This window comes from Lycium barbarum, chromosome 4 (assembly GCF_019175385.1).
Source record: "Lycium barbarum isolate Lr01 chromosome 4, ASM1917538v2, whole genome shotgun sequence".
In the NCBI taxonomy this organism is placed as follows: Eukaryota; Viridiplantae; Streptophyta; class Magnoliopsida; order Solanales; family Solanaceae; genus Lycium; species Lycium barbarum.
In genome coordinates this window covers 131,668,120-131,693,660 of record NC_083340.1, presented here as the reverse complement: position 1 = coordinate 131,693,660, position 25,541 = coordinate 131,668,120, and the positions used below count along the sequence as shown (strand labels likewise).

At 37.1% G+C, this 25,541-nt stretch overlaps 2 protein-coding genes across 5 annotated transcripts in view; both read left to right on the top strand.

Annotated features, from left to right (window-relative positions):
- LOC132636501 (uncharacterized) lies at nucleotides 1-17,383 on the top strand. Of its 4 annotated transcripts, none has more exons than XM_060353408.1 (10): nucleotides 1-241; nucleotides 1,823-2,365; nucleotides 3,359-4,543; nucleotides 4,630-4,948; nucleotides 5,453-5,708; nucleotides 5,792-6,587; nucleotides 6,669-6,764; nucleotides 7,755-14,472; nucleotides 16,115-16,467; nucleotides 16,564-17,383. In XM_060353408.1, the coding sequence occupies exons 1-6, from the start codon at nucleotides 125-127 to the stop codon at nucleotides 6,072-6,074; spliced, it is 2,703 nt and encodes a 900-aa protein (XP_060209391.1). In that variant the 5' UTR covers nucleotides 1-124; the 3' UTR covers nucleotides 6,075-6,587; nucleotides 6,669-6,764; nucleotides 7,755-14,472; nucleotides 16,115-16,467; nucleotides 16,564-17,383. The 4 variants fall into 4 exon arrangements, with proteins under 4 accessions (XP_060209391.1, XP_060209388.1, XP_060209389.1 ...); XM_060353405.1 differs by having other exon boundaries at nucleotides 5,420-5,708; XM_060353406.1 differs by lacking the exon at nucleotides 7,755-14,472 and having other exon boundaries at nucleotides 5,420-5,708; nucleotides 16,564-17,380.
- The window catches only part of LOC132637797 (uncharacterized), a 25,166-nt gene continuing 15,727 nt past the window's right edge, over nucleotides 16,103-25,541 (top strand). Inside the window, exons 1-5 of the mRNA XM_060354834.1 lie at nucleotides 16,103-16,467; nucleotides 16,564-16,667; nucleotides 16,779-17,100; nucleotides 24,860-25,177; nucleotides 25,260-25,476. Coding sequence (XP_060210817.1) covers nucleotides 16,103-16,467; nucleotides 16,564-16,667; nucleotides 16,779-17,100; nucleotides 24,860-25,177; nucleotides 25,260-25,476 — 1,326 coding nt within the window. The remainder of the gene's footprint in view (nucleotides 16,468-16,563; nucleotides 16,668-16,778; nucleotides 17,101-24,859; nucleotides 25,178-25,259; nucleotides 25,477-25,541) is intronic.

Sequence of the window (25,541 nt, the reverse complement as noted above, 5' to 3'; positions counted from 1 at the left end):
GGGCACAATATACACTAGTATCTTATTACAAAATTTTCATGTTTTCTTGCATGCAACAGTTTGGACAGTGACATTTTTATATGTGTTTTAGGTAAATAGCAGATTTATTTTGGGTGATCAGACTATGGAAAGACGTTCTAATTCTAGGAAAAAGAGAGAAGGGCCTAAAGATAACTTCATTGATTTGGTCTTCTCCTGGTCTATCGATGATATTCTTGATGACACTCTATATCAAAATCATGTACTTTTTGACTACTTACGCTACTAAAAAATTTCTATTTTATCATCTATTTCCTGCTGAATAATGTTCAGTGAAAATATCCGGTGAATGTCGGTGAGAAAAAACAAAATAATAGTGTTTTCAGTATTTCAATGGGAATATGATTCCCACAATGCGTTTTTCCAGTGAGCTGCTTCAGTAAAAATAAAGTAGGAAAATCATATTTTATAGCACATATTTTCAACTGAATGTAGTAGGAAAAACTTTTGTTTCTAGTAGTAGTGTTGTTTTGTTTTAAGAGTGATCTTGAAAGAGTTTATTTCAATAAAATAAAGAAAGGGATACAATCTCTTTTTTTTTTTTTTCTTTTTATCTTTTTTAAATTTTCGCTTCATGGCCTGTGGTATATTAGGATCAATGATCTACAGGCTTTTTTGCATTTTAATATCCTAGCTATGAAGTATATGGTGATCAGGAACCTTATTTGTCAAAATTAATGAATATGCTGCATAACTGATGATTTGTTTGCAGTATGGAAAGAAGTATTTTCCCTCAACTAGCATCAGTTGTGTGAGGCACAAAATAAATTTTCTTCCATTTTATATATCTCTGTAAGCCTCGTGAAGTTGCATCAGTCTCTAATTTATTTGTATTCGGAACACATTTTTCCCCTGTGATTTTCTTGATCTTTAAATAGTTTTTTTTCACATCTACTGTTGACTATTTTGTTTCTACTTTTATAGATGATTTTTGTTTAAAATACGTTTCGTTTAAAAAACAGGTTTTCAACATTTTAAAAAAATAATTAATTTTTCCAAATTTTTATAAAATTCAGTTTTTTCACATTTTGACCAGAAAACTCTTTTTTCAATTTTTTTTAATAATTCAGATTTTATTTGAAAAATAAAAGTGTCCTAAGAAAATGAAATCATGAAAATCAAGATTTTTTAAGACATTTTAAAAAAATAATCAATTTTTCCATATTTTAAAAAAATCCATGTTTTCACTTTGTTTTTTCATAAAAAAAGACAGGTTTAAAAAAATCAAATTTTCAGATCATTTAAATATCCATTTTTCATTTTTTTTTGAAGAAAATTAAGTTTTTCATTTTTTTAAAAAAATTAACAAGTAAGCAAAAAGTTTTTTTTGGAAAAGAAAGCAAATAAATATACACGTGGCAAGAAAAATGTATGTCACTCTCACATACGAGATAATTTTTACCTTTTAAATTTTTTTAGGGGTAATAGGACCTAGGAAAAGGTAAGGTATGTCGTAGCAACTTCGGGTATTGTTCAGGGGTTAATGATGCCTTATCCCTAAAAGGTGGGATTGATAACCTGGTTATGATTCCAGAATTATAATCCTAAGATAACCTGATTTTGAGCCAAACAGCCATTGAAGTTTCCTTTCCCTCTTTGAAAGAGTAGATTGCTTTGGAACTTTAAAGAGAAGATGACTTCTTTACCCCCATATAAATGGTGTATTAAGAAGATATTACTGTTACCAACTTGTAAATGGAATGCATGGTTTCCAAAATGCCAAAATAAGTTTCTTGTTTCTCATTCACTTGTCTCTTTTAATATGAAATCTCCTATTGTGTAGGTGGAGAAGATTCCAGAATCATTTGAATTAGTGGATCATTACCTGGGATCATTTTCCTTCCCTTTACTGGAAGAAGCACGAGCAGATATCGCAGCATCTTTGGAAGTCATAAACAAAGCACCCTTCGGTGAATTGATCTCGTTCAATGAAGTAGAACCATATGGAGAACTTCTTTTCTATGCTAATGTTGATTATTGGAGGAATCTATTTGGTGATGGTAGGGAGCCTTATCGAACATTGCCCGGGGATATTGTCATTATCTCAGATTCTAAACCTGAAACCGCTTCCGACCTACAGCGAGCGGGATGGAATTGGACATTCGCATCTGTAACTGATATCAGTGACAATGAGAATGATGATTTAAATGCATCCACTAATTTTAAAGTTAAAGTTGCTAGAGATATTGGAACCTCTGAGGGAACGCAAAAATTCTATTATGTAGTGTTTTTGGTAAATGTGATTCCGAGTAAGAGAGTATGGAATGCACTGCAAATGAGAGATAATTTGAACATCATTAAGAAAGTTCTGTGCAGTGGGCATGAGGTAAGTAATCTTGCTGCTGTGCTTCTGAACCCCGTCCCTTTTAGCCTATTTAATATTATCTTAGATCATCAACCAATGTATTGTCCCTTCTCCCTGGTTCTGATATTTGGCTGCAATAATGAAGTATACTGTTTTAATTTGTTTATCTTACTTTCCTTTTTAGTCCGTTTAAAAAAGAATGCTTGTTTCCTAATTTGGAAGATCTTTAATTTCAACATCTTACATGACATGTTTAAGACCACAAGATTAAAGGGAATTTTAGTACATTATACATATTTTTAGTTCAAGACTATAAGAATCAAAGTCTTCTTTACTTTCTTACACTCCGTGCCCAGTCAAACTAAAACAAACAAAACTAAAACGGAGGGAGTAATATGTTTGTACCCTTTAGGGGCTTCTTTGGTGTGATGAGATTATATTTCAAGCTAGTGTGATGGTCGTGTAGCTCAAGTGTGGCCGGAAAAATACATAACAGAGATGACATTAGCATTCTTTTAGAAATGCAAAACAAAAATGGCAGCTTATGAATGTTTGACAAAGTTATGTGTTGGTAGTAATAATACTACTGTAATGCTAAGTAATATTATACTTCTTCGATTAGCAACTGGATGAAATCTTCTAGTTTTCATCTTTTTATTGATGGTTAGTTGTCAAATTTGTGTTTTTGGCTAAGAAATGTTCCTTTATCCCAACCTTTGTAATGTAGATTCACCGGTCTCTTGGGTCGCAAATGACTGACCTGTTTTGCATTTCTCATATTTCTAAACCTCTACTCTTTATTTTAGAAAATCTGTACTCTTGAACAATAAAAAACAATGTGCTCCTAAGCAATTAAAACGATATGTACTCTACTGTACGGCTAGTTTCTCAGACAGGCGCCTCTTCCGTTTCTTCTAATTGTGTCGCCCCTACTATGGGCTATCCCTCGAATAGACATATACCCAGTACTACTTAGTTGATTTTGATAATGAAAAGACAATTGTTTTTGTGCAGAAACAGGGGGAGGATAAATGTGACGTTTGTTCTGCATCCATTACTGATGGACCTAAAGAAGAAGATGTTAACACTCTGCTGTCTAACTTGAATGATTCGCAGGCTAATGCAGTCTTGACCTCTCTTGATACATTGAAGTGTCACCACAAGCCTTCGGTGGAACTCATATGGGGTCCACCTGGTACGGGAAAGACTAAGACAACGAGTGTCATGCTCTTCATACTATTGAAAATGAAGTATAGAACTCTTACTTGTGCCCCAACAAATGTAGCAATAAAAGAAGTAGCTTCACGGTTGGTTAAGCTGATCAAAGAGTCATTCAAAAATCTTTCTGCGGAGATAGATATTGTTTGTCCTCTGGGTGATATTCTCTTATTCGGGAATAAGGACCGGCTAAAATTTGGTCAAGGTATTGAGGAGATTTACCTTGATTATCGTGTTGATGGGCTGGTGGAGTGCCTTGGACCGGTGACTGGTTGGAAACACTGTATAAGTTCCACAAGCGGGTTTCTTGAAGATTGCATTTCTCAGTATCACATATACGTGGACAATGAGTTGATCAAAGTTAAGGAACTTGCTGATCAAGGGGAAGCTCGGAAGGAAAAAGAAAAAATCAGCTCATTGATTGATTTTGCTAGATCCCGGTTTAATTCTACAGCTTCATCTTTGAGAAAATGCATGTTAATATTCTGTACTCATCTACCCTTATGTTTTATTAGGGAGGAGAATTTTGAAAAAATGGAACACCTTATCTACATACTTGATTGTTTGGAGAGAATGTTATTTCAAGAGAATGTTGGATCTAAAGAAGTGAAGGAAATATTTTCAGGTGAAATCTCTTCTGAGGCATTTTTGGGTGAGTTGTCTTTACCGTGTTTGAGAAGCCAGTGCCTTGTTCTTCTGAAAGATGTTCGCCAATCTCTCGGTAAACTGAGTCTTCCTAGTGCAATGGGCATGGAGTCGATTAGAGAGTTCTGTATACAAATGGCTTCCTTGGTGTTTTGTACGGCTTCTAGTTCGTATAAGCTTCATTCAATGGATATCAAGCCATTTAACTTATTAGTCATTGATGAAGCTGCGCAATTGAAGGAATGTGAATCTGTCATACCCTTTCAACTTCAAGGTCTGAGGCATACTGTTTTGGTAGGCGATGAGTGTAAACTACCCGCAGCAGTTAAGAGTCGAGTAAGTTTGCTTTTTCTTGCATGCAACTTTAAGGAATTGCAACTGCACTATGTTTTATTTAACACAATTTTGTTACTCTTTATCAGGTTTCTGAAGAAGCTGGCTTTGGAAGGAGCCTTTTTGAAAGGCTCAGTTCGCTATGTCATTCTAAGCACTTGCTTAACATACAATACCGGATGCATCCGTCAATTAGCCAATTCCCAAATTCAACTTTCTACCATAAGCAAATTCGCGATGCCCCTGATTTTCAGCATAAAATGTACGATCTTCCAGGAAGGTGGTTCGGCCCGTATTCCTTTATTAATGTTCCCATTGGTAAAGAAGAAATGGATGATGCTGGACATAGCCGAAGAAATATGGTTGAGGTGGCATTAGTGATGAAGATAGTGCATAACTTGTTTAAAGGTATACTCGTATTAATGAAACCTACACTTTTGTGGTTGGAATTTTTCTTGAAATGCTCTTTTGTCTTCTTGCCTTAATAACTACATGTACCTTTCTCGAAATCAACATTAATTTTTTGTCTTGTTCAAAGCGTGATGTAAGATGGTACCGATAGGTGTATCAGGGTATTGAATGGACTCATTTAGTCCCAATATTAGCAAAAATAAACAAGTGTATTATTCAAATGGGGCTGTGATTGTGCAAGAATCTTTAATGAAGAACTCCTAATAACCCAAATTTTGTCCTTGTTCTTGTGTCGTTAAGTCTTTGATTGCGAAATGTTTACTAGCAAACCTGATTATACGCACAACTTGATTTGTGTATTGTTCAAACGACTGCAGTCTTTCCAATATTAAGTTGACTCTCTCTTGATTAATGTTTAATTGGGATTGAGTGTGTGGGAAGTCCTTCTTAGCTTAAATGCTTTTCCAGTTTTTGTTGTCTTTTTCTATACTTTGTTTGCAGCTTGGAGTGGCTCCAGGAAGAAACTCAGTGTTGGTGTCATATCACCTTATGCTGCACAAGTTTTGGCCATACAAGGTAAACTTGGGCGGAGGTTTGATAACCTTGATGGTTTTGAAGTTACGGTGAAGTCGGTAGATGGATTTCAGGGAGGGGAGAAAGATATCATAATAATATCTACTGTGAGATCTAATCGTGGTGGATCAATTGGTTTCTTGTCTAGTCGTCAAAGGACTAATGTTACTTTGACCAGGGCACGGTACGGATCAATCTTTTTCACTGTTTCGTCCCATTTGGATCTTTATTCTTCTAAGCTGATATCTCGTGGTTTTATTCTTGCAGACACTATCTATGGATTCTTGGCAATGAGCCAACATTACGTCAGAGCAACTCCGTCTGGGAAGCATTAGTTCTTGACGCCAAGGATCGTCAGTGCTTCTTTCATGCCGAAGAAGACAATGATATGAGGATAACAATTTTAGATGTTAAGAAAGAATATGATCAGCTTGATGATTTACTTAATGCGGATAGTATTCCGTTCAAATCTGTAACACCCCATACCTTTAACTTAAACTTTGATCATGATCCTAGACTTAGAAAGTCAGATAAAGAATGTGAGAGTTAGAATTTTTCTGTTCAGTTGTAAGATGGTGGTTTACGCCCATGAACAGTGGTCGTATTTCAGTTTACGCCCATGAACAGTGATCGTAAACTGAAACCAAGAATTTCTGAACATTCTGGAATTTGACATTTTGAGGTCATATGGTTAAATACGGACCGTATTTCAGTTTACGGGCCCGTATTTCAAACTTTATTTGGAATTTGGGAAAACTTCCTTGATGAAAGTTGTAGAGCTTTGAAATACCTTTCCAACGGTATATTATGGGGGTCAAACGGACCTCTGTGCAAAGAGTTATGACCATTGTACTGAAGAGAGGCAGTGCAGTCCGTAAATCAACATACGGACCGTAAATCAATTTACGGCCCGTAAACTGAAATACGTCCAGCACTGTTCAGGACGTAAACTGCAATTTCACAGGGCAATATATATTCATCCATATCAGTTCAAGTCATTATTTTTCATTCCCTCAAACCCTAGAACGACCTCCTACTCTTCTCCAACATCAAGAACACCAAGGTAAGTCCACTCTAATTATTCCAACTCAATTCTAACATATATCCTTGTAATCTAAGCAAGAAATCATCATTCCTAATCTAGGGTTTTCAAGAAAACCCATCTCAAGATTCAAGAATCAAGATTTAGGAAATCTTCTCCAAAATTCAAGTCTTTAATTCAAGTTTTGGAGCAATTAAGGTATGTAGAACTTCCATCCACATGTGGGAATCTCTATGTTCTTCCCCATACATCGTTTCCTTGATATTCATGAAGTTCAAATCTTAGGGCATTAAACCCAACATATTGGTAGCCTGTATTTATGTATTTATGTACATGAATTTTGTATCTATATTCGTTATTGTATTCTTAATCTTCCATTACAGTTATTAGGAACCCCAGCTTAATCCATGAATCATGAATTCTTCCTCATGTGTTCTCATTATGTTTACATGAAACTTTATGATTTTATCTAGCAAGTTACAAGCATGTTTTTAAGTCAATTACATATATGATTATGAACTATTCTTATTACTCATGAATCAAGAACATGTTTGCAAGACTATGACAAGTTATCTTATGGAACTATTTTACAAGTTATGTCATGAAACCATGTTTACAAGTTATTTCATGAAACCATGTTTACAAGCTATTTCATGAAACCATGTTTACAAGTTATTTCGTGAAATCATGATTACAAGACAAGTACAAGTTAATTCACGAAAGTTATGGGCTTCTTAGCCAACTATATTATGTTCATGTTTTTGGGAGTTGCACGAATTACCGAGAAAGCTCAGATAGCCTGAAACTATGTAGTCACCATAGGACAAGGATCGCTCCGCCCAGTTAGGACGATACCTTAATTTGACACTGAATGGATCCATCAGGCACGTTACCACCTTATACCCTGGCAAGGTATAGGGGCTCTGCTGGTCCGGCGAGGTACCAGACTCCACGTTTCCACGTGGTGATATCATGTTGTCGGTTTATGAAATGCTCTCCCTACTTATCTTGTTTTACTTATGTTATATATATATATATATATGTACTCATGCTCATGCTCATGTTCATGTCCAGGTTTTCAGTTTCAGTTCTTATCATGTTATCTCATTCAGTTGCTTTACATACCAGTACATTCAATGTGCTGACGTCCCCCTTTTATTGCCCGGGGGCCTGTATTTCACGATGCAGGTACTGATATACAGGATGACACATCTGCTCAGTAGGACAGCATTCGTATCAGCTTATTGGTGAGCCCCATCTCATTCGGGGTTTAGTTAACTTTTGGTTTATGATTAGTTATGCATCTAAGGTATGCTGGGGGCCTTATCCCAGTAAGTATGTTTTCCAGTCAGACTCATGATAGAGGTTTCATAGACTAGACATGTCAGTTATGTCATGTCAGACATTTGGAGTCGTATAGCCATTTTGGCTCACCCATGTTTAAGCAAGTATTTTATTAAGTATTATGACTTACCATGTTTTATAAAGGCTCATCATGCATTCACATTATATTCCGCTTATGTTATGTATCATGATGATTCAGCAAGCCATGTGGTTCGCTCGGTCACATGCAGTCAGGCACCGAGTGTCGTGTTATGTCCAGACCATGGTTCGGGGCGTGACAAAGCTTGGTATCAGAGCCTAGGTTCTAGTGTCCTTAGGGAGTCTATGAAACCGTGTCCAGTGGGGTCACTTTTATATGTGTGAGGGCCCCACACATATAAACAGTTGACCACCAAGACATTCAGAATTTATCTCATTTCTTTCTACTCTAGATCGTGCCATGAAGCTTAGAGCAATAAGTAACTTCTCTTCCTCTCGAATTACGTATGTTTCGAATGCGCAGGAGATGAACAGGTAATTCAAGGTCCAAGTATGGATGTTTACCCATAAGGGGTACAATTGTGCAGTACTTACTGGTAATGAATGAGACTTCAAGTGCTATTGAAAGTGGAATACAATGTAAGTTGCCCGAGAAGGGGTGTAGTGGAATGAATGGTATGTTGAATGATAATGATTTTCTTGAGAAAGGAGAATGGGATACCACAGGGAGAGGATATTAGAGAAATTAGAAAAGGAGCTAAGTCTACAGGAAACGTAAATCATGAAGGATCTCAAGGAAGTGGTGGCAGACAGTTTTCTACCGGAGGTCATCAGGACCCACTCCATCTGCTGTTAAAGATTGAAAGGGAAAATAAACAGGAAATTGTAACATGTACAGTTTGAGTTGGACATATGAGGTAAGTTCATCATTTTTATACTGTTGTTGAAATTGGGAGCCTTGTGTGGCTATGATATGATATGATATATATGTATATATGTTGGCCTTGTGAGGCATTGTTGGTATTTCCTGCGTGCAGGTTTTTGGGATAGTAAGAAATACAGAGGAAACTCTGCCAAAATTTTCCTAGAAATAGAAGGAGAATGAGATATAAGTTCGTAATATGTCTGGAAAAGCCATGTCAACAGTAATGATAAGATTTGACTAAGTTACGAGTACGGCTGACTTTGAGAAATATGATTTGATTTCCTATTCAGATGAACACCTTAAGTGGGTGACAGTTCGGACACATTCGAATGTATGTTAGAAACCAAGGGCTTAAGTTAAGTTCAGAGTAAAGTGATTAGTGGAAGAAGAAATCAGCTAAGCCGTAAGAGTTGTCAAAAGGGGTTGACCTAAGATTTACAATGTGAGCAGAGTAAAGTCATTAAGATGGAGTATGCCAGTTATGAATACAGTAGCAACCATTCATGTAAGTAAATTTAGTTTTTCCCCATGAGAAATTGCTCAGATGGGAGTCGAAAGATTCATCAATGTTGTAAAGTACAAAGGAATTACAGAAGATAAGGAATGTTAATTGGATCCCATCAAAAGAGAAGAATTTGTAAGTATAAGACGTTAGCCTTGGTCTAAGGGGGAGATGCATAAATCGCCAGTAAGTCCAGTGAGATAATTGAAGACCCGAAGGGTTAGTATGAGATATGAAGAACCTTAATTCAGTTAGGTTGGCATAATGAGATAGTCTCCATAGGGAGTATGCCTAACCCGAAATGAGTAGAATGATCGTCGAACGAATCGTGTCAAGTTCAATTACTATCAATTAGACGATCACAGAAAAGCTATAAGATCATGCCCAGTTATGTGTCACAAAGGTAGTGCCATTGCATGAGACTCTAATCTTTAGGGTGCTAGTCATAGACTTAGCGCACAATAGTACTATGAGTATTTTAGGAAGTATCTAAAATTAAGTATGGGAAGTATGGCTCATGATTTAGACATACAAGAGAAATATGGTGAAAGAAGTTCACCGCTTATCCAAGCTAGGAATTCGACTTTCAGGCTCCGAAGTGGGTGGAGTTGTTGCCCAGAACATGGCTTATTCCTCCTTAGTCATCGAAGTTAGAGAGAAGCAGTTTGGTGGTTTCTACTTGCTGCAGATGAAAGAGGGGATTCACGAATAGAAAGCCTAAGCTTTTGAACAAGGGGGAGATAATGGTACCTTGAGATACCGAGACAGATTATGCGTTCCAGATGTAGATGGCTCAGAGAGCTAATTATGTCAGAAGCTCACCATTCTAGGTCTACCTCGTTCAGCTAGGAGGCATGATTTAATTCGGGTGATTGTGGACAGACTTACGAAGTCAGCGCACTTCTTTCCAGTTAAGACCACAGATTGAACAGAAGATTATGCCAAGTCATAGGTTAATGAAATTGCCAGATTGTATGGGACCCTAGAGTCCATTATTTCAGATTATGGTGCTCAGTTCACAGCGAACTTCTGAAAATCCTTTCAGAAAGGATTGGGTACCAAGGTGAACCTTAGCACAACTTTTCATCCTCAGACAAATGGTCAGACAAGTACGCTATTCAGATCTCATGTTATGATATTCATGTCAGCTTAGTACTCAGATATCAGTCCAGTACTCACGTATTCATGCCAGTCCAGTATTCAGCTAATCCAGTATTCAGTCAGCTCAGTATTCAGCTAATCCAGTATTTAGTCAGCTCAGTATTCAGCTAATCCAGTATTCAGTCAGCTCAGTATTCAGCTAATCCAGTATTCAATTAGCTCAGTATTCAGTCAGCTCAGTCTTCGGTCAGTACAATAGACATTCAGTTTAGTATCTCAGCAGTTTAGTAATCTTGTATTCATTCAGTTCAGTAACCATGTGTTCTTGATTTCAATGCTAGTATTGGGATGGCACTGTTTGAAACCCTTTTTGAGCGAAGGTGTAGATCACCAATTGGTTGGTTCGAAGTTGGTGAAGCAGAGTTGTTAGGACCAGATTTGGTTTATCAGGCTATGGAGAAAGTCAAGTTAATTTAGAAGCGTTTGAAAACGACTCAGAATTGCCAGAAATTTTACACAAATGTGAGACAGAGAGATTTAGAGTTTGAAGCTAACGACTGGGTATTTCTTAAGCTCTCACCTATGAAGAGTGGCATGAGATTTGGTAAGAAGGGGAAGTATAGTCCCGCCATATTGGACCATACAAAATCCAATGAAAGGTTGGTCAATTGGCTTATGAGCTGGAGTTTCCACATGACTTGATTATTGTGCATATAGTGTTTCATGTGTCCATGTTGAGAAAGTGTGTGGGAGACCCGTTATTGGTTGTCCAGACTGATAGCATAACAGTCAATAATAATTTGACTTATGAAGAAGTCCCAGTGAAAATCCTTGATCACCATGTTCGCAAGTTGAGGACCGAGGAGGTAGCCTCAGTAAAGGTTTTGTGGAGGAGTCAGAAAGTTGAGGAAGCTACATGGGAAGCCGAGGAGGATATGAAATCCATGTACCCGCACTTGTTTCAGGCCGCAGAAGAGATTTATGATGAAACACCAAGATTTTGAGGTATGTAAGCTTTCTTTTCATGCTTTTGGTCGTGTGTGGCCAATTTATAGTGCTATTGTGATGTAGCCCTGTGAGGCAATGATATTATGGGTTGTTGTGACAGGTTGGTAGTGCCATATTACAGGGGAAACTCTGGCGAAATTTTTGTAGAATCTTGAATGTTAACATTCGAGGACGGATGTTCCAAAAGAGGGGGAGAATGTTACACCTTGGAAATTTCCCCGTTAGCGTACCGCGAATAGACCCACGGAGGGTATGACGTATACAACATGTTGACGAGTAAGAAGTAATATTTATTGATTCTAAATGAGATTTCAAAGACATTTGAGGTAGGAGACAAAAGTTGTTAAGGAAAGCAAGGTATATGTTGTGTGTCGGGCAAGAATTTCGAGTATCGAATTAATTATGGCTTAATGACATTTTGGAGAAGAGTTATAATGTCCCCTATGTATTCATGCCTCACGTTTCACGTTCAAGTTCATGTATTCGCTATTCATGTCTCATGTTTAGGCACTGATATTTTCATGAAACTATGTCATGTCAGTTTCCATGCCCCATGTCATGTTATATCTCATGTTCCACGCTCATGTCATCTATCCAGTGCCCATGTCATTGTTATGTCTCAGTATTCACGTTTCCATGTAACCATGCCATGTTAGTTCAGTCTCCATGTTTCATGTCATGTTTCCTTCACGTTCATGTAGTCAAGCCATGTACAGCCATATTCTTAACCATGACCCATCATTCGGGGACGAATGATCCCAAGGGGGAGATATTGTAACACCCCATACCTTTAACTTAAACTTTGATCATTATCCTAGACTTAGAAAGTCAGATAAAGAATGTGAGAGTTAGAATTTCTCTGTTCAGTTGTAAGATGGTGGTTTACGCCCATGAACAGTGGTCGTATTTCAGTTTACGCCCATGAACAGTGATCGTAAACTGAAACCAAGAATTTCTGAACATTCTGGAATTTGACATTTTGAGGTCATATGGTTAAATACGGACCGTATTTCAGTTTACGGACCGTATTTCCAAATTTATTTGGAATTTGGGACAACTTCCTTGATGAAAGTTGTAGATATTTGAAATACCTTTCCAACGGTATATTATGGGGGTCAAACGAACCTCTGTGCAAAGAGTTATGACCATTTTACTGAAGAGAGGCAGTGCAGTCCGTAAATCAAAATACGGACCGTAAATCAATTTACGGCCCGTAAACTGAAATACGTCCAGCACTGTTCAGGACGTAAACTGCAATTTCACAGAGCAGTATATATTCATCCATATCAGTTCAAGTCATTATTTTTCATTCCCTCAAACCCTAGAACGACCTCCTACTCTCCTCCAACATCAAGAACACCAAGGTAAGTCCACTCTAATTATTCCAACTCAATTCTAACATATATCCTTGTAATCTAAGCAAGAAATCATCATTCCTAATCTAGGGTTTTCAAGAAAACCTATCTCAAGATTCAAGAATCAAGATTTAGGAAATCTTCTCCAAAATCCAAGTCTTTAATTCAAGTTTTGGAGCAATTAAGGTATGTAGAACTTCCATCCACATGTGGGAATCTCTATGTTCTTCCCCATGCTTCGTTTCCTTGATATTCATGAAGTTCAAATCTTAGGGAATTAAACCAACATATTGGTAGCCTGTATTTATGTATTTATGTACATGAATTTTGTATCTATATTCGTTATTGTATTCCTAATCTTCCATTACGGTTATTAGGAACCCCAGCTTAATCCATGAATCATGAATTCTTCCTCATGTGTTCTCATTATGTTTACATGAAACTTTATGATTTTATCTAGCAAGTTACAAGCATGTTTTTAAGTCAATTACATATATGATTACGAACTATTCTTATTACTCATGAATCAAGAACATGTTTGCAAGACTATGACAAGTTATCTTATGGAACTATTTTACAAGTTATGTCATGAAACCATGTTTACAAGTTATTTCATGAAACCATGTTTACAAGTTATTTCATGAAACCATGTTTACAAGCTATTTCATGAAATCATGTTTACAAGTTATTTCATGAAACCATGTTTACAAGTTATTTCGTGAAATCATGATTACAAGACAAGTACAAGTTTATTCACGAAAATCATGGGCTTCTTAGCCAATTAGATTATGTTCATGTTTTTGGGAGTTGCACGAATTACCGAGAAGGCTCAGATAGCCTGAAACTATGTAGCCACCATAGGACAAGGATCGCTCTGCCCAGTTAGGACGATACCTTAATTTTACACTGAATGGATCCATCAGGCACGTTACCACCTTATACCCTGGCAAGGTATAGGGGCTCTGCTGGTCCGGCGAGGTACCAGACTCCACGTATCCACGCGGTGATATCATGTTGTCGGTTTATGAAATGCTCTCCCTACTTATCATGTTTTACTTATGTTATATATATATATGTACTCATGCTCATGCTCATGTTCATGTCCAGGTTTTCAGTTTCAGTTCTTATCATGTTATCTCATGTCCCATGTTATTTCATTCAGTTGCTTTACATACCAGTACATTCAATGTGCCGACGTCCCCTTTTTATTGTCCGGGGGCCTGCATTTCACGATGCAGGTACTGATATACAGGATGACACATCTGCTCAGTAGGACAACATTCGTATCAGCTTATTGGTGAGCCCCATCTCATTCGGGGTTTAGTTAACTTTTGGTTTATGATTAGTTATGCATCTAAGGTATGCTGGGGGCCTTGTCCCAGTAAGTATGTTTTCCAGTCAGACTCATGATAGAGGTTTCATAGACTAGACAAGTCAGTTATGTCATGTCAGACATTTGGAGTCGTATAGCCATTTTGGCTCACTCATGTTTAAACAAGTATTTTATTAAATATTATGACTTACCATGTTTTATAAAGGCTCATCATGCATTCACGTTATATTTCGCTTATGTTATGTATCATGATGATTCAGCAAGCCATGTGGTTCGCTCGGTCACATGCAGTCAGGCACCAAGTGCCGTGTTACGTCCAGGCCATGGTTCGGGGCGTGACAAAATCTCAGAGATGGAAGGTACATCTTATGCTTTGTAAGTTTTTGAATTGTGTCACTCGCATAGATTTAGACCAGAGGATGCATTTGGCTATTTTACATACTCCATCCATCCCAATTTATGTGAAGGTGTTTGACTAGGCACAAAGTTTAAGAGAAAAAAGACTTTTGAAACTTGTGGTCTAACATAAGCCATAAAAAATACTCTGGCTGTAAATCATTTCATAAGTGTAAAATGGAAAGTTCAAAATTGAATTGTTACTAAATATTAGAAAGATGTCATTCTTTTTGGGACTGACTAAAAGGGAAAGAGTGTTGCATAAATTGAGACACCGGGAGTATTTCTTTTCTTAAATACACTGGTTGAATATGACATGGGGTCGGTTAATGTCTAAGTGTAATGAAGTTATGGCACCATGAATAGTCAAACACTTGAGTGTTGGGTCCGCAACTTCTGTTTTTTCCGTTGTTATTTTTCTTGTATATTGAACTCCAAGTTGTTAGGTGTGCGAACAAAGTACCACATTGATAACTGAAAAGTAAAGGGAGCTATTTATAAGGAGTTGGATACTCTTAATGATGTGAGGCCTTTTGGGGAAAACGTGCGGGCTTGGCCCAAATCGGACAATATCACATCATATTAAGAGTATCTTTGGACCGTTTTAACCCAACTACTGGTATTAGAGCCAATGGTTTGGTGGGATGAGTATGAAGATGGCGGAGTGTGGCGTGGGGCCCGGCTTAGTGCCTTTGGCCATCTATGGGCCGGTTTATGACCTTTACCCGTAGCTTTGAAGACGCATTCACAACCTTTGGGCTTCGGTGACCGTAAATACTCTGACAATGTGGGTAGCACACAGACATATTGAATCTCTGACCCGTGGTATGATAATGAGCCACGTGGAACTTAGTTCGAGGGGGAGATTGTTGGGTGTGTGAACAAAGTACCACATTGATAGCTGAAAAGAAAAGGGAGCCACTTATAAGGAGTTGGATACTCTTAATGATGTGAGGCCTTTTGGGGAAAACCGTGCGGGCTTGGCCCAAAGCGAACAATATCACATCATGTTAAGAGTATCTTTGGGCCGTTTAGCCCAACACAAGTGTGATTTGTTACGGCCTATTTCCATGAAAAGAATATATACGTCTATGTTACTCACAATTGTTTATTGAAATGAGTAAAGTGTGAAGAAAGTTAGTTGTTGATTTTCATTCTCTTCTTCAAAAGTTTTTAACCGAGGATAAATATTTCATTTTTGGATTGCTATACCTACTTGTAATGTCTTAGGCGGCTCATGTGTTTCTTCTCACTTCTGATTGTTTGTTCATGTAGTTTGTTTGAAACATTAATGGGTTATGCGTGTTGTCTTTCTTATGGTTCGCCTTAACTTCTAATGTAACATTTTGCATTAGCATTACCAGGACCCTTCCTCCTGGTGCACCTATTAATTCTATGTTTAATGTGTTCTATCAGTTATTGTCAATGCAAACATCAGTCTTTGTCCATTTTATATGTTTATTCTTTCTTAGTGTGGGCTTCACTCATTCAAGGTGCTAAACTTTGTTCTTGTATTATTTGTCCCATATACATGCGTTTTTTGGTTCCTGTACTAATGAGTTTACTTGACCATCTTGGTGTCTTGTCTTCTACATGGTTTCTCAGGTACTCTTCAGTGACAATTTTAGAAAATCATTTGGAAAGCTAACATCTTCTCGCTTGAAGAAATCTGTGATAAATCTTCTGGTTAAGTTGGCTGGAGGATGGCATCCCAAGAGAAAGAATGTGGATACAATTTCCGATAGCTCATCTCAAATTGTAAAACAATTTAAGGTTGAAGGGCGTTATGTCGTTTGCTCTGTTGATATTCAGAAAGAATCCACCTATACTCAAGTGTTGAGGGTGTGGGATGTATTGCCGTTGGAGGAGGTCGCAAAGTTGTTGAAACGTCTCAATAACATATGTTCAATGTACACTGATGAATTTATCAATCTTTGCAAGGAGAAATGTCTTGAGGGGTAAACTGGTTCTTTTGTGCTCTATAGATTCAAATATTACGATGAACTGCTATTGCTTCTTGAAAATTCTTGTGTTAACGTTTTCACTTTGTACAGGGACTTGGTAGTTCCAAAGAGTTGGAAGCTTTGTCGTGAGATTGTTCAATATAAAAGCATTACTTCGAGCAGTTTGAATGATGAATCAACTGGTGCAATAGATGGTAGAAGTTATGTTGAAAATTCAAGAGTCAGCGAAAGCCTATTGTTAATGAAGTTTTACTGATTATCATCTGGTGTTGTCTATCATTTGCTCTCCAATCACCATGGTGAAGAATTAGATCTCCCTTTTGAAGTTACTAATGAAGAGAGGGAGATAATCCAATTTAGTAGAAGTAGCTTTATCCTTGGTCGCTCAGGCACGGGAAAAACAACAGTTTTGACCATGAAGTTATTGCAGAAGGAGCAACAACACCACAATTGTATTGAAGGATTAGACAAAGCGGCGAACAAAGAAGCAAATCAATGTGCAGTGGCAATAAATGAGGAGATTCAATGTGTAAGAGAGGCTGGCAGGGCTACTTTGCGCCAACTTTTTGTAACAGTTAGTCCCAAACTTTGTTATGCTGTCAAACAACAGATTTCTCGCCTAAAAAGGTGAGATCTAATCTTTTTGTCACAGACTTTACTGGTATTGCTTGCTTTAATAAGCTACACGCTTCATCCTTGATGACTAATGAACCTCTTAACTAGTTTTTTGTTTTTTTTTGTTGGGGGTTGGTGGTTTTTCCTAAAATTACAATGTGAGTTTAGAATCTATAATGTGTTGAGACAGAATAATTAAATTAGTTCTCAAAGGTGTGATTTAGCACTCAATGAAGCTTAAAATATTGACCAGGAGAGACTAGGAAAATTCCTTAGTAGGCAATAAGGTAATAAATTTCGAATGTGTGTTGATTACAAGGATTTAAATAAAGCATGCCCGAAGGATTCGTTTCCGTTGCCTCACATCGACAGAATGATCGATGCAACGGCCGGGCATGAGATGTTAAGTTTCTCGATACTTACTCCGGGTATAACCAAATTCGGATGCACCCGGAGGATCAAGAGAAAACATCCTTCATTACCCGGTATGGGACTTACTGTTACAATGTCATGCCTTTTGGATTAAAAAATGCCGGTGCAACTTGTCAACGCCTAGTTAATGAGATGTTCGAAGAACAAATAGGAAAAACAATAGAAGTTTATATTGACGACATGGTAGTCAAGTCCCTGGAAACAGAGGACCATTTAAAATATTTGCAGGAAACCTTCGACGTGCTCCGCAAGTATAACATGAAGCTAAACCCGGAAAAATGCGCCTTCGGGGTAAGGTCCGGCAAATTTTTGAGTTTCATGGTGTCAAATCGGGGGATCGAAATCAACCCGGACAAGATCAAGGCCATCGAGGATATCGAGGTGGTGAATAACATCAAAGGAGTACAGAGGCTCACTCGGAGGATAGCCCAAAAAAAATTAATCATCTAAATTTTTGTTATTTTCAAAGTACTAAATATTAAGAGATAAAATTTTGTTCAATGTAAAATTTATTTTTAAAGGGCAAAAAGAGGGACGACATTTCTCTAAGGGGCTTCGTACTTGATAATGTTACACTAATGTTGAATCACATGCGTCTACTTTTGGGAATTTGTTGGATCCTAACATGATATTAATCGTTGAATCCTAAAATATTCTACTTTTTCCTTCTTCTTTTTTTAAAGAAAAAATCCAACGACATTGTTCGATTAACTTTTGAATATCATTCTTCTACCTTGAATCCTAAAACTAATGTAAAAATTTGGAGTCCAAAGTGGTCGGAAGTTTCACCTAAATATTTTTAAATAATTAGTTGGTTAAAATTTAATAACAAACTCAAAAAATTCGTAAACCTAAAGGAGCTTAAAGTGCTCAGGAGTTTGCTAACATTTTTATTACCTCTCCCTATCTAAGAGCTCTCACCTTTTTGCTCCATTGGTGGGTTGGAGGTGGAGGTACTTAGTACCTAAGCAACCCCCTTGCTAACATGAATTGTTGTGTATTATTACTTTTCTTTTATAAATCTACTACCTTACATACTTATGATAAGAAAAAAAAAATCAATCACCTCCTTTTTGTTACTTTCAAAGTCCTAAATATTAGACGAATAATCAAATTATAATTTTGTTGAATGTAAAATTTATTTTTAATTTTTAAAGAATAAAAAGACAAATGATATTTCGCTAAGGGACGTCATAATTTTAATTATATATAGATTTTCTTACTATATTTTGCAATGTGTTGAGTTAATGCCAAGTTGCCAACGGAAGTTTAAAGGGATATATCTAAAGTAGTTTTCAGAGAGCAAAAAATTAGAACACTCAAAGCTGTAAATATAGAAATAGAATGTCACAACGATTCATGCATCTTCATGTTTTATCTTAATTTAATTGATAGCCAAGGTAGACAATAATTAATACTAAAGTTGTTAAATCAAATTGACTCTATACGATTAAAAGTATTATAGAAGAGATGAAGAAATAGAAGAAGCAACACAATCCTTTTGGTTTGAACATACACGTGCATTTTAAAAAGAGAAGATTATTACTTACTAGAGCAACTAATGACTGTAGACACTGAGACGACTACCTTTGGAAAAATTGAAGAGACTGAAAGATAGGAAGAGAGGGAAAAAAAATAGCCCGAGAAAGGGATGCTCTTCCCTTTTATTTGAGTAAATTGAATAAAAGTCTAATACTCCTATGAGTTATTGATATTACATATACTAAAGCTAAACTTTGTGTTTCATGAACTTATCAGAGTTTATATTCTAAATAAAATTTATTAACATAAAAAGGATAAGAACTTAAGACATTCTTTCTTTGAAAGTAAAAAAATAAAAGTTCTTTTATTCAGCTTTCAAATACTTTTATAAGATCAATAAGAAGATTCTCAATTTACATATACCGAATTATTTTAAATGATGTTATAAAAAGAAAGAACAATAGCACAAAAAAACTTATTTCTTTCATTTAAACTTATGATGTAATTTGACTAAATATTGACATACATTTTTTTTTTTTTGGTTTTTCATCCGGTGTCCGGTACTCGCATTGAGGCCCGACTAATTCGGATTCGTGCCGGGTAGTCCCACATTAGGGGGCTAAGCACTCCTTAACAAGGGTGACTCTGTATTTACATACACTTTTTCACTCTTTCATATACTAGGAAATTTCACTTGGAAAAGAATATTTCATATTAACATTTTTGTGTCCATAACTATGGTTTTCAATGTACAAGATCTTGATAAAATTAGATCTTTAAAGTTAAATATAAATAGTGATTTTTTTTAAATGTAGAAAAATAATATTATATAAAATGAAAAAGGTAATAAATTGAACCTTTTCAATGTGGGCGTGGGCCCATACTCCCGGGAGGTAATAAGCTGTAAGGTTAAAAAACATCTTCGCCTAGTGCTTGCTATATTCCTGAATCAAAATTAAGAGTTTAGAATTGAGAACATCAATAGACTACGCATATCCTGATATTTGTTGTTTAACAAAGATATTTATAGTTTCAATTTTCAAAATATTGGCACGGGCAATTCTCACCCAGGACATATAATAATGGATGAAGATTTTGGCATGCAATCTCGAAGGCAAGCTTATAGCTAAGTCAAGAGATAAACACAAATATAGCAAGAATAATACGTACCTTAAAGCATTGTCGAAGGATAATTACAAATTCACACATCCTAGAGTAGGTATTTGAGCATTTTGTTGTAACGTAATGTATGGCCTTACATAAATTGTTATAAAATAATGTTATTATGAAGTAGCAGGTAGACAAAACTTTTTTTTTTATTTCTTCAAATCTTACCAAAATAATTCTGAATACCTATATAATTTTGATTTTTATTGAGAAATATCAAACGATATCATGAATATGGTTATTAACTTTTATGAGAATAAAAAAAAATAAAGATAAAAAAATTCATTCCTCTAAAAGTTATTAATGCAAATACACATCCACACATAATTATTTGGCTTAAGTCATTGACAGATTCTAGAACTTGTGAAATCCATTTAGACTCCCAACTAAGACCCGTACCATCTGAACCCTCCATGAAGACTTTTACAGTGCCACTTGGACACATCGCTCTAGCTTGGCACTGTGCGTGTTGCACAGTGCTTATGAGAGCGTGAACTGCATGCATATTATTGCTACATGGGTCCCAATGACAAGTGTCAATGGAAGAAAAAACAATAAAAAAGAAACATAATTTCACTATTTCAGTTCTTGATTCCTCCACTCACACCTTAAATCCACATAAAAACCATCTTGATATCTTTCTTGATATTTTTTCAAGGATAAAAACCAAGTCATACACCATACGCGCCACCCCGACACTCCATTGCCATATCCTTCACTGAAAGAGGACGAAGAAGAACCGGAAATACTTGAATTATGTTAGTATCATTTGCCCCCAGGCGTCATGATTGAAGAAAAACAATGAAATTTCTAATGAATTAAAAGGGAGAAAGGAGAGGGATTTTCGGATAGACATGAAAGAGATTAAAAAGTGAAGGTTAGTGAATATATATACAGATAGAGGATTGAAAAGGGAGAAGAAATTGGGAACCTGGGTCATCAATGGCGGATGAAAGTGTGAAGAGAAGAGTATGGGTATTGGGAACATGACCGAGAAGACAGAGATAGTTGCCTTTTTTTTTGTTTTTTATTAATGTTGAAAAAACATAGATTTTTGTATTTATTTTTATATTTGGATTATGTGGAATTAAAGGCCACGTGTCTCTTTGTTATTGGCTGTTTTTACCACATCAGCGAGTGTGAACTACACGCATTGTTTCCTACTTTTGGTTTAAGCTAGAGGTGTCTAAATGAAACATTGATAAGTGACAATTTTACTATACCACCCTTTGAATATAATAAATGCAATGTTTTGGGAAATGCATTGATAAGTGATATAAGGGTAAATTAGGAACTACACTAAATGTTAATTTTTGTCTTGGTTTTGATAACTGGACAAATAAAAATGGACATTTATTTTTAGTATAACAGACAAGTAGAAATGAGCGGAGGGAGTAGTTGCGTGCGCTTTTGACCATTAACTCTTAATATTCTCTCCGTTCAATTTTACCTGTCTACTTTTGACTTTGCGCGCCCCTTAAGAATTAATAAATGAATTATGTATTTTACTATAATACTTATATTAGTTGGTGTATAGTCTAATTGAACTTAAAGAATGATTTAGAAATGAGTAATTAATGTTAAGGATAATAAAAGAAAAAATTATTTTTCCTTGATATGATTAAGTAGGCAAGTAAAAAGTGAAAATTTATTTTGAGTATAAAATTATATGTAAAAATAAATTTAAAACATTTCATTGGTTCAGTGAAAGTTTTTTTTCCTTGAAAATGAAAAGACCGCCTCTTTCATTTCCCAAAAAAGAACTGTTCATTTCACCTATGAAGCACCTTTCCTCTTTCTCGTACCAAATTGTGAGTGGTTCTTTTCACTGTAATTGTTTCATTTCTTTAAAAAAGATTAGAGACTAACTTTGACTACTTATAGAAAAAGAAAAAAGTTTTAGATAAGTCCTTTGATGTCCACGGTCCTCACCCGGACATATCGCTCCAACCCGCCCCTGTCTCTGTCTTCGTCTATTTTTGAGAAAAATGGATTCCGGCTACGCTTGGCGAGTTTTATTACGCCACCCCGGAACAACCTCAGGGAGTATAAGCGTATCAGGTGGGCCAACGTGAGCTCCTTGTCGGCATTGTTGGCCAACAACCGGAGGCATGCTACGACCCTCTAAACGATCGGACCAATCTGTGCCAAGGTCACGTCGTAGGTCCGGCACATGTCCAGGATGACCGGATCGACCGGAGGGTCAAGCTTGAGAGTGAAAGGGTAAGTATACACGTACAAAAAAGCTTCCCGGTGGTCAGTGACTGATTCATTTGGTCGGGGTGCAAAAACCCGAACCGGACGGGTGTCCCACCTGCAATCAGCCCGGGCTATGTCGAGTTTCTCCTCAGTAATGGATGAGGGGTATCGCCTCACATCATACCCCCTATCGGATACCGAAGAAGGTTTTTCGACCTCAAGATCTTTGTTGAAGTTGGGTTTGGCCGGTATAATGTCCGAGGCTGTAGGCTCGAAGGTGCTCTTTGCTTTGGCCGGAGATGCAGGCTCGGTTCCTTGAGATGAAACCGAGGGAATATCGTGGGAAGTGGTTTCATACATTGGAAAGTGTGAAAAGAAGAAGTCAAGTGGATTCGGAAAGGAAGTCAAAGAAAAAAGAGTAAGGGAACAAACAGGTTCAAGAAATGGCAAAATAAGAAGCAGCAACACTCAAACAAAAACGACGAGTGGAGAAATTGGCAGTGTCGTCTCCTTTCACGTAGTGCAAGCAACAGATCAACAAGAAATGCGAGTTTTTTCAGATGATTACGAGTGAAGCTATGGAATGTGTAAAGAGGCAAGAAAAGGAACTTGAGGCAAAGTGTTTAGTGAAGAAGTAAAACGTTCAAATAAGGGGTAAAAGACCTTATATAGGCATGAGGCTATGACGGTTACAATTCCTCAGCCAACCGGGGAGCGCCACGTGCCCCATAATTAATGAGGAATGACTTGAAATGACGTGCGTGCGGCGGTTGTCAGAGCGGACCATCCGGGATGGGACACGTGGCCGACGGCAGAAAAACGTGGCGCAACTGTTCCCGCCAAAAATGATAAGATAACAACGGGCGAATGGAGTCACCGGTTTCGTGATTCATCCACTCCCCGTCACTCCGACAGATCTACGATCCAGGAAGTGTGGGGACTATCTATATACGGTAAAAATCGAATATATGTTAAACCGGTGAGATCAAAGACCGAAGGAAGAAAAGAACAAAAACGTGCATGAAGGCTCCCGTTCTGAACCGGAGGAATGTTTGGACCGGAGCAAAGGAAGGGCGTCATTTGGTCCGGTTCCCCCATGACCGGGTTGATCGTTGCCATTGGTCCGCTTGGTCGAGGTCGAGGCCGTTAGCCCGTTTGATCGTGGCCGGTGGTCCGAGAGATCCGTTGCGCGGTTGCTACGCGTCGATAGCGTCCTGCCATGTTCAACTGCCAATCGTACGGGTGTCAGATCGTACGGTCAACCTAATCCAACCTAACCCAACTCAGAGCTTTTTTATTATTATTTTATTTGTTCATGTTGTATGAAGCTCATGGGGCACTACTATAAATAAGGGGCATTGTCCTCCTCTTAAGGGGTTGACTTCTACATTTCCATGAACTCTTGTAATAGCAAAATATATAAATCTCCCTCTCAAATATCAGATTCGGTCTATATTTGTTGTGCTTAATTCTTACGTTTCCTAAATCAAATAACGCTTATGTATTAGTAGATACACGAGTCTATAGGAAACCATTGATCATCAATTGCTCCTTTATAGCACATTCATATATTTCTTATTTCTATGAATAAAGTCAAGATATAAACACATATCCTATAACCTCACTTACAATTTTAATTGATTATCCAAAACCGGGGTAAACACTCGTATTAATGAAACCTACACTTTTGTGGTTGGAGTTTTTCCTGAAATGCTCTTTTGTCTTCTTGCCTTAGTAACTACATGTACCTTTCTCGAAATCAACATTAATTTTTTGTCCTGTTCAAAGCGTGACGTAAGATGGTACATAGGTCTATCAGGGTATTGAACGGACTCATTTAGTCCCAATATTAGCAAAAATAAACAAGTGTATTATTCAAACGTGGCTGTGATTGTGCAAGAATCCTTAATGAAGAACTCCTAATAACCCAAATTTTGTCCTTGGGCATGTGTCGTTAAGTCTTTGATTGCGAAATGTTTACTAGCAAACTTGATTATACGCACAACTTGATTTGTGTATAGTTCAAACCAGTGTTATCAAAAGCGAAAAGCGCGAAAAAAGCTCTAAGGTCAGCTGAGGCTTTAAGCGCAAAGCGCATATAAAGCGTGGACTTTAATGAAAAAAAGCGCAATGGTGCAAAAATAAAAATATATGTATGTTTAGTCCAAGATTAATAATAATAAGAATGAATAACAAATATATGGACAAAGAAATTGTAAAAATATTAAGATAAAATGAAATATCAATCATCTAGTGTCACCTCCTCAAAAGAGGTTCATTGGCAAGGAAAAGTATATCTTAGAGCCTTGATGACGACACTGAAGCGCACATAAAGCGAGGCGAAGCGCTCAACATGTTTTGAGCCTCGCTTCAGGGCTTAAGCGCGCCTTTGATAACACTGGTTCAAACGACTGCACTCTTTCCAATATTAAGTTGGCTCTCTCTTGATTAATGTTTAATTGGGATTGCATGGGTGGGAAGTTCTTCTTAGCTTAAATGCTTTTCCAGTTTTTGTTTTAGTTTTTGTTATCTTCTTCTATACTTTGTTTGCAGCTTGGAGTGGCTCCAGGAAGAAACTCAGTGTTGGTGTTATATCACCGTATGCTGCACATGTTTTGGCCATACAAGGTAAACTTGGGCGAAGGTTTGATAACCTTGATGGTTTTGAAGTTAAGGTGAAGTCGGTAGATGGATTTCAGGGAGGGGAGAAAGATATTATAATAATATCTACTGTGAGATCTAATTGTGGTGGATCAATTGGTTTCTTGTCTAGTCTTCCAAGGACCAATGTTGCTTTGACCAGGGCTCGGTACGGATCAATCTTTTTGGCTGTTTCGTCCATTGGGATCTTTATTTTTCTAAGCTGACGTCTCGGGGTTTTATTCTTGTAGACACTGTCTATGGATTCTTGGAAATGAGCTAACATTACGTCAGAGCAACTCCGTCCGGGAAGCATTAGTTCGTGACGCCAAGGATCGTCAGTGCTTCTTTCATGCCGAGGAAGACAATGATATGAGGACAACAATTTTAGATGTTAAGAAAGAATATGATCAGCTTGATGATTTACTTAATGCGGATAGTATTCTGTTCAAATCTCAGAGATGGAAGGTACATCTTATGCTTTGTGAGTTTTTGAATTGCGTCCCTCACATAGATTTAGACCGAAGGATGCA